Source organism: Pimephales promelas, chromosome 6 (assembly GCF_988280905.1).
Source record: "Pimephales promelas chromosome 6, fPimPro1.hap1.1, whole genome shotgun sequence".
In the NCBI taxonomy this organism is placed as follows: Eukaryota; Metazoa; Chordata; class Actinopteri; order Cypriniformes; family Leuciscidae; genus Pimephales; species Pimephales promelas.
In genome coordinates, this window is record NC_142774.1 from 29,674,507 (window position 1) to 29,684,738 (window position 10,232).

Below are 10,232 nucleotides of genomic sequence, written 5' to 3' on the forward strand. Positions count from 1 at the left end.
GGTAAAGGATAGGTACATGAGAATGAGAATGAAAATACTGTAAAGAATTACTAAAATGCAGATTAATAAATGCATCAAAATAAACTAAAGCCATTTATTATTCCATAAAGGAATTACATAAAACATGTCTTATATTATTTTAAATATACTATTATCATCTTATATAGTAATTTATTAAAAATATTAACGTAAATCGGAAAGTCGTGTGCGTGTAAACTTTAGGAGAGAAGATTTTTCGAAAAGAAACGAGTTGACATGAGTTGTACAAAATAATCTATATAATTTTTTTTTTTAAATCATCCATTAAGCTGAAAAAAGCCAAAAGCAGAGTCTCAACACCTCATATTTTCTTATACTTTAGTACACCTTTTCAGTCTTTAGGTGAAAAGTAGTATAAATATACAGTGTATATCCATGAAATCACTCAGGGTTGTGTACCCGTTCTCGGTGGATGTGCATAGGGATCAATCATGCACATGTTCATGTGTGATATTGTGGAGAGATTGTATATGTGTAAGTGTGACTGAGAATATCACCGGGTGTAAACGCAAGTTAGAGATTGTGTGAGGTAGAAATGTCATCAACAGCATGCACAGGAGGGCACAGCTTGAAGCTGCTATACTGAACACAACAAGCACATGGGAAAAAAAAAGTATTGCAATATTGTATCCTGTATTAAAGAAACATTCATTCAGATTAAATACCATCTAAGCCCTGAACATTATCTCACTTGTTACATGACTACTTAACAAATAAATATTATTTTGAGTTCATTGGATTAATTTAGTTACAGATCATCTTCAGATGATAAAATAAATAAATAAAATCATTGTCCTAACAACAAGGCAGACGACAATATAATATTTGACCAACTGATTGACCTGTCAGAATCAGAATAAATACTGATATTTAAGTCATTGTACAGTTGTTTTTGGTTTTTAAAGTAGTTTTAATCTCACTGGCAGCATCAGAGGGCTCATGAAGACCCAGCAGCATTGCAGTTCAGTTTCTATGAAGTGATTTCAGCAGACCAGCTCGCTCCACCTGAGCTGCGCTCTCTCCAAAACCGCTGTCTCGTACCTGGACTCTACGCCACACACCTGGAGAGATGGCTCACATACTACCCTTCAAACCAGGTAACACACATCTGGCAGTGGTCAACTCTGGACCATCCCTTGCTGAGTTCAGGACTTTTATTGGACATTTTTCTGAATCCTTTGCTTCTGTCTATCTCTTCCTGTCTTTTCCTGCAGCTAATGATTATAGATGGACAGCAACTGAGGAATGACCCAGCTAAAGTGATGGACGAGCTTCAGAAATTTCTGGGTGTCACTCCTTATTACAACTACTCCCAGGCACTCACGTAAGACTCACACACATAAACACATACCATATGTTTTATTTCAAGTGGGGACATCCCAGTGATTTTTAAAAATTACTGTATACTAACTTTAACCCCAAGTCTGAACGTTTTTAATTATGTTTAAGCTCTCCAAGACTGCATTTATTTGCTATATACAGTAAAAAAAAACAATAACATTTTAAAATATTATTACAATTTAAATGAACTTTTCTACTTTAATTTATTTTGAAATAATCTATTCCTGTGATGGTAAAGCTGAATTTTAAACAGTAATTACTCCAGTCTTCAGTGTCACATAATCCTTCAGAAATCATTATAATCTGCTGATTTGGTGCTCAAGAAACATTTCTTTTTATTTTCAATGTCTTTACTGACACTTTTGATCAATTTAATTCATCCCTGCTGAATAAAAGTATTAATTTCTTTAAAAAAAAATACTGATCCCAAACTTTTGAATGATAGTGGATAAAATCAAAATCTCAAACTGAATAAGGCACAGGAAATGCAAATGCGAAAATGTTAATCTCTAATAATTTAATGATAAATTAAATTTCCCCACACTTTATAGATGTAAGATATTTTAGCCACTGGTGTTTGCATTACCATTTCAATCAATGACGATGTTTCACTCATTGGTAATATTACGCTTGTTGAATTTGTTGAACACTAAACATTAATGAAATGGTTATAATGTCCAATTGAATAAATTAATTTGCATAGTTGTTGTTTTTTCATTGTTAAGTACAAAACCTATTGAATAAATTGCGAGTATTATTTTAAACAGTTACTTTATGCAGCTCTGTGATGTAGGTCCAGACAATGTAGGTTTTTTTTTTTTTTTTTTAGGTTTTATTATCTTTCTGGGAACATTTGGTCCCCAATCGGATATGCAAACGAGACCATACACATACTTGTACGCACACAGATGGACACAGGCTTATCCAGAGATACGATACAGGAGTAAGCCTGCCATCCATGCTGTCCCTAGTCCCATGTGATTGAGAATCAGCTGATAAAATGAGTTGACAGATCCGTGTTCTCAGCAGTTGATGCCTGTATAATCTAAACTGCCTGAATGAGATTAATTGTGATAATTTGGCTGTAGCCATTAGCACCGCATGAGAGGAGGAGGATTAACTTCATCTGGCCTCTCCAATTAAACACTGCTCATTAGGCATCTGACACTTTCTCTGTGTTAAATTGCTTTTAAAGTGTCATGTGCATTCTCACAATTCTGAAAACATAAGAGGAGTGAGTGAGGAGAGGAGGGAATGGTGTGTAAATGTACAATGCAACAATTTGCAAAAGTGTTATTCAATGTCAAACAATGCTTCTAAATGGCTGAAAATGCACCTGTCAGACCACACCTTCTCATCAATAATATTTCAAAATTCACACATTCATGCATGTTTGAACTGTAAGGAAGATCCAACTCTTGCTGTGAACACACACTACAAGCCGTGGACACACACACCTGGAGAAGTGGGCAACCAATTACTGCGGCACCTCAGTTGTTTTGTGCCAGTATTGAGAATCAAACCTGTGACCTTGGGGTTACAAGTATGACTCTCTAACCATTAGGCCACGACTGCCCCGTATTTTAATTATTTATAAAATCTATAAAATCGATTTTAGAGTTATAAAGGTCTAAAAGAAAACAGTTTTCACAACTTATCTTCTAATAACATTTACCAGAAAAGTTCATCTTATACCTTAAGTGTTTTTTTTTTCTTTTTTCCATAACACCATATGGTAACAACTATGTGAAATATTCCTCACATTAAACCACAAAATTAATGATTTTTCACTGAGTGAAATGAAGGCATATATATATATATATATATATATATATATATATATATATATTATTATTATTATTATTATTAAAAATGTGAAATACATGGTTATAAAAAAGCCAAAAATAAATCTTTAAAAAAAGAAATACCTGGCCAGTGAGAAATGTTTGTGGAAGATACATTTTCTTTGTCCACCCACCATTAGCAAGTGTGGTAAAATGTTAATTTTGAATCATGTGAATAATTCATATTGTATTTTAATATATTTACTGAAATTACATTTACTCATTTCAACTTTGGAAGAGAAAAATATGTCAAAAGTCCCTAAATACAAAGCCTTTCCTTTAAAGTAATGCATGCCATAATTGTCTTGAAGAATATTTGTTAGTGTGTCCTGACCTAAAATGAAAGGAAAGAAAAGGCGCTGCATGTGATAATGCATTGTGATCAATGGTATTATTGATAGGCCGAAAGATTAAACTCAGGATTACACGAGTCATGTGTAGTCCTTTTCAGTCCTCTCTCTCTCTTGTGTGTGTGTTTGTGTGTCTTTGTGTGTTAAATGTTCTGTGAGTCCCTGCATGTGTTCTCTACCACAGACAGCTCCATCAATCTTTGGCTTTTATTAATAACCTCCCTGTGTTTGAGTTTCTCTGACTTCATCTCTTCATACATCTCTTTCTTTTCATTCTTTCTCTCATCATGCCTATTTCTACTTTTTCTTGTTTTCTGTCACTTTCATTTACTATCACTTCTTTCTGTGGCTTTGCTTTCTTCGTTTCATATTTTGTTTCACTCTCTGTCTTTCAACAATCATACTCTGTTTTTCATATGTCACATATCACTCCCGCTTTCATCTCTTTTATGGGTGTTTCTTGGTTATTTTTGGCCTTGTTGAATTTTAAAATAAACCCTATTAAAGCATACTTTTCACACTCATTGGTTTAATTTGTCCACTAAGAATGTCCAACAGTTAATGTACAAGCATTACAAAAGAGTCCTGTCATTTTTCCCAAACCACATCTCATAATATGTATTGTGTTTCATAACATTCTTTGATGGAAATTAATTTCTTTTGGAAAATGTAAAAGCTAGGATTTTATTCATTCTAAATACACACAATTAAATAACATTTGCACAATTTTTCATATCAAAATGCATGGGAAACAAACAATGGGTCTCATTCTCTAATAATTGTGTGGATTATTACGTATGGAGAACTTCTCACGAAAAATCTCTGCATAATTCAAAACGTCTGTACACACATGATTTTTTTTTCTTAATCTCATTATAATGTTAATGTTATTGTATTTTAAAATAAGGCACAAGGTTAATTATTTGCATAAAACACGGCCAAACTATCTCCATATAAGGGTTTTCCACACAGCCTTTCCTTTACAGCCTTTCGTCACTCTCGTCAACACGCCGGATCCTTGAGAGAGCAATGCCAGTTGTGTCATTCTCAAAACCTGTTCTAACACCATAAACACCTTTATTCATACTTTTTTTTTTATGAAATAATAATAATATAATTATAGTTGTGTTAAGATGAAATAGGACTTCTTAACACATTTTTAAGGCAGCACAGAGAAATGCTTTTTTTGCGTGTGGTTTCAATTGTTCCTAAATTTTTTTGTAATCATTAATGTGTAAAGTGTGTAAAACATGTAATATTTTAGCCACAGGCACTGCTGATTGTTAATTCCATCACACAAAGAATCCAAATGATGTTTGTCTGGTTATTTTTAAATAAATTATCCATAAAGAATCTACATTTACTGAATAATGCATACTCTCCCAATTCAGCTCTGATTGCATAATCTGAACTTAAGATGATTTTATATAGGCATTTAAATTCTATGCTTTTACCTATTTAAAAAAAATAGAGCATGGTAAAAAGTTTCATAAAGCGAAAAAAATCTCTTAGTTTCAAAATACATTAATGCCTGGGGATATAAAAGTGACTTATATTTTCTTTATTCTCTTTGTATTTTCTGGGACTGAAACTAAACAAAGAACATTTTTGAGCAACAAAAAAGGAAAATGAGTAAGTGAGACCAAAAAGGGAGAGAGAGAGAGAGAAAGAAAGACAGACAGAGAAAGACAGTGAGCGAGTGAAACACAAATACATAGCGCCAAGTGTGACATGCAGTTCATGTTTTAAAATAACACTCCACTTACTGCTTTGTAAAAGAGCCAATACACACACTTACACATATTTTATATCACATTTTGCTGAGGGCTGTTAGAGATCACTGATGTGTTTCTGAATGCTTATAAAACCAGACCATGTCGGTTACAGCAGACATCTGTCAGTCAGACCGCTGTTTGTGTGTGAGGGGACACACATTCTGGAGTTTTCCAGATTTTCTCCATTTTCCAGATTTTCACCATTTTCTCATTGAGAAAGAAATAAGAGCCATATAATATGCACAGTATATATTTCAATGTATATGCAAAGTAGAAATGTTTTTTGAGGAAAGAAGCCTCTAAGATCGTAATGAGTTCTCTATCTGTTGACAGGTTTGATCCTCAGAAGGGCTTTTGGTGTCAGCTGTTGGAAGGCGGCAGGACTAAATGTTTGGGAAAGAGCAAAGGCCGCAAGTACCCACCCATGGACTCTGAGGTATACCACCTAACAACAGAAGACTCTGAGCAAAATGGAGCCGTTCATTTTTTATGATTAGAGCTGCATTATAGAGGCATGCTATCATTGAGAGATATGGGTCATAGAGAGAGAGAGAGAGAGAGAGAGAGAGAGAGAGAGAACACACTGACCGCTGACTGTTCAATTTTGCAACAGCTAACATGTCTGAAGCACATGTACTAAATAACTGAAACCAACAGAACAACTCACTCTCGCTTCATATTTCTCCATTTCCTTCTCACTGTTTTCACTTACACACACACACACACACAAAAACAGTTACAAAATTTACATTCACCCACCTCGTGTTATTCCAACCCTGTACGACTTTCTGTCTTCTGCAGAACACAAAAGAAGATATTCTGAAGAATTTTCAACTGTTGATTTTTTCCTATACAGTGAAAGTCAGTCCAAAACAACACTGGACCCTATTGACTTTCACTGTACGGACAAAACTTCTCAAAACATCTTTCTTTGTGTTTCACAGAAGAACAAAAGTCAAAGGTTTGTAATGACACAAGGATGAGTAAATAATGACAATTTAAATTGTGTGATCTCTGTAGCCCTCAATCGGGTCATGGGGTCTATACGACCCTAATCGACTTTTACTTAATAAAAAAAAGGTTCCCTTCATCTCAGTATAATAAGATTTTGTGACTTTTCATACATTATCTATCTATACACACACACAAAAAAAACTGGGCTTGATTCGGTTGTTCTGAAGGTATGTAAAAAAAAAAATGTTTACACTTCTGGTCTTCAGGGTCAATATGACCACATATTGAAATGAATGGGAAATGTGAAAAAAACTAAATATATTTTCTTCATGTGTCAAAAAAACCCCCAGCATAAATCTGCATTTTTTTACACAGAAATGAAGGCCTAGTACTATAGCATAAATGCAATGTATCATAAAAAAATAATATTTCATATGCTCATGCTAAACCTAATGGTGTAGTTGAAGAATTGTGTGGTATATGGATAGTTGGATACAAAAGTACTTTATATCTCCAAAAACACAGCATTAATGAATAGATACGAAGTAAACGAAAAAAATTATATATTATTTGTATGATTAAAAATGTATATTTTTTGTTATTACTCAATCAATTGTTGGGGTCGTATAGACCCCGAAGCCCAGAAGTGTAAACAGGAAACGAAGGCCATTTGAAGGTTAAGAACAGTGTAAATATTAAGGACATGGTTCATATTGCACATATTATTAGGGGTTTTTAAATAAATTAAATAACAAAAGCTTACAAGTTTTTAACATTAGATATAACGATTGCTTTAAAAGACACTTTCAGTCCAACCTGCAAACTGTTCAAAGGGCTTTAAACGATTTCAGACGATGAATCAATCGATGATGAATCTTATGAAGCGAAACGATTGCTCATTTAAAAAAAAAAAAAAAGTTTAAGTTTTATAAGCTCAAATGGTCGCCTTACTATGTTCTGTGATGCGCGTTCATGACTCTCCTATTCAAACTCGTTCTTTTCCCGAGTCAACTCGTTCATTTTGTTCGTTAAATGAACTAAATGACACAAAAAAGAGTCGTTCATTTTGATAAACGAATTCGAACAGGAGAGTCACGAACGCGCGTCACAGAACAGAGCAAGGCGACCATTTTAGCTTATAAAACTTAAACTGTGTTGTTGTTTTTTTTTTAAATGAGCGATCGTTTCGCTTGATAAGACCCTTATTCATCGTCTGGAATCGTTTAAAGCCCTTTGAACAGTTTGCAGTTTGTACTGAAAATGTCTTTTGGCCCATGAACCATTTGGTTCCCATTGAAGTCCATTACATGGAGAAAATCCTGGAATGTTTTCATCAAAAACCTTAATTTTTTCGACTGAAGAAAGAAAGACATGGATATCTTGAATGACATGGGGGTGAGTAAATTATCAGCACAAGTTTTTTTTTTTAAAGTGAACTACTCCTTTAACAGTAAAGACTGTACGTGTGAAATGTGCTATAATGTATCATAGTATAACACAGCACATGTTCGCTACAGATGTTTGCCAAACCATAAAACCCATACCGAAAATGTGTCCTGTTTCACCCCTATATTCTAAACCAAGTCTGTAGCTGCTCTGCTCACTAAAAAATGTTTTCTGTTCACTCTTGTCTTGTCTTTTCTTCTTTCTTTTTTTTAGTCAAGAGCGTTTCTCTCCAGATTCTACAGGGATCAGAACATTGAATTATCTAAGCTGCTACACAGACTGGGACAGCCGCTACCAGCCTGGCTCCGAGAGGAACTACAGAAGGTCAGGTAGCCCTAACCAGACCACCACTCCTCAAGGTTCGACCCTCAAAGGAAACCAGACACTTGAACAGTACTCAATGCCACCTACCTGAAAGCTTGCAAAGCAAAGGTCAAAAATTCAACTCACCAATCATTGGTGCCTCTGGAAATCCAAACAAAGCCGTACGATGTGTCCATGGCAACATGACATTTTTGTTGCAAAAGGTCAGATTTTGTCAGTGAGATACGGTGATGTTACTGTGACCCTTGAACTTCGGATGCAGCCAAACAGAGACTGCATAAAGACTGTGTTACTGAAATAAGAGACTTCCTCTTATATTTACTGTCCCCCCATCAGACACTGGATATAAAGGTATGGCTTTAGATTTTATACGTCATCATGAAATTTAAAACTGCACAACCACTGTTCATATCCTCACTCTTGCAAATATATCAGTCAATCAATCTATCAGCCAATCAAAGTGAAGATGCAAAATGTTAAGAATCAATATTGAAAAAATAAAGAGCACAGTCAAGTTTGCTGTGTCAGCTTTAAACTGGTCAATGAAGTGATGTCATTGTGATGTCAATGTCTCAGTCCATGTGCCAGTTACTGGTGATATATTATAAACAATGGCCTGAAGAGAGAATATCATTTTAGTCTTTGTGTGTGTGTGTGTGTGTGTGTGTGTGTGTGTGTGTGTGTGTGTGTGTGTGTGTGTGTGTGTGTGTGTGTGTGTGCGTGTGTGTGTGTGCGTGTGCGTGTGCGTGTGTGTCTAGGCATATGTCTGTAGCCAGGTAGCCTTAGTCCTGCCCACTGGACTGCAACTGGTTGGCTGATGAATTTGAAGTGTGACTTTTATTTTTAAAAACAATTTGCCTCAATACGGAGAGAAAGTGCTTTGAGAAATATGTAAATAACTATATATTCAATAAACACTGGAGAGATTCATGTTTCTGTAAAACAGTCCTCGCAAAGTTCAGTCTCTATTTGTGCACGGTATACCTGGAAAACATACATGAAATATATTAGATATCATTTGTCTATTATTTTATATATATTTATTTATTTATTTATTTTTATATATTACTTGAATGTGTCTATTTGTCATCACATTGTTAGGTTACAGTATACTCAAAACCATAAAGGTGCCCTTTCAAATAAACATAACTCTAGGGACTTACAATTGTCCAAGACATCTCAGGCAATTCTTTTTTGTTGTTGTTTTGTTTTTATGACAAAACCTTTTGTGCTAGGCTATAGTGATCTTGTTTTTAATAAAATACCTCCCTCTAGTGGTCACTTAAATAATGGGACCCTCACAAACACTTCATAGGCCTGGTAAACCCAGTTAACTAACGGATTAGGTAGGTCATGACCTTTACAACTGAGATTACGGGTAAGATCTGATGTGTAAAACATTATTCTTAATGTCATATCAAAGTCTTCTGTAGGCCTAGTTTACTCAGGAAAATATACACTCACCTAAAGGATTATTAGGAACACCATACTAATACTGTGTTTGACTGCCTTAACTCTATGTGTCATTGATTCAACAAGGTCCTGAATGTATTCTTTAGAAATGTTGGCCCATATTGATAGGATAGCATCTTGCAGTTGATGGAGATTTGTGGGATGCACATCCAGGGCACGAAGCTCCCATTCCACCACATCCCAAAGATGCTCTATTGGGTTGAGATCTGGTGACTGTGGGGGCCATTTTAGTACAGTCATTGTCATGTTCAAAAAATCAATTTGAAATGATTCGAGCTTTGTGACGGTGCATTGTCCTGCTTGAATTAGCCATCAGAGGACGGGTATATGGTGACCATAAAGGGATGGACATGGTCGGAAACAATGCTCAGGTAGGCTGTGGCATTTAAACTGTCCAATTGGCACTAAGGGGCCTAAAGTGTGCCCAGAAAACATCCCCCACACCATTACGCACCACCACCAGCAGCCTGCACAGTGGTAACAAGGCCTGATGGATCCATGTTGTCATTCTGTTTACGCCAAATTCTCTCTCTGACTCTACCATCAGAAATCAATACTCATCAGATCAGGCAACATTTTTTCAGTCTTCAACTGTCCAATATTGGTGAGCTCTTGCAAATTGTAGCCTCTTTTTCCTATTTGTGGAGATTGGTACCTGGTGGGGTCCTCTGGTCCTCTGCTGTTGT

General features: G+C 35.3%; 1 protein-coding gene across 1 annotated transcript in view; it reads left to right on the forward strand.

The window, feature by feature from the left end:
• The window catches only part of ndst3 (N-deacetylase/N-sulfotransferase (heparan glucosaminyl) 3), a 63,897-nt gene extending 54,649 nt beyond the window's left edge, over window positions 1–9,248 (forward strand). Inside the window, exons 11-14 of the mRNA XM_039692562.2 lie at window positions 966–1,136; window positions 1,254–1,363; window positions 5,683–5,785; window positions 7,963–9,248. Coding sequence (XP_039548496.1) covers window positions 966–1,136; window positions 1,254–1,363; window positions 5,683–5,785; window positions 7,963–8,082 — 504 coding nt within the window. The 3' untranslated portion in view covers window positions 8,083–9,248. The remainder of the gene's footprint in view (window positions 1–965; window positions 1,137–1,253; window positions 1,364–5,682; window positions 5,786–7,962) is intronic.
• Window positions 9,249–10,232: the final 984 nt, after the last annotated feature.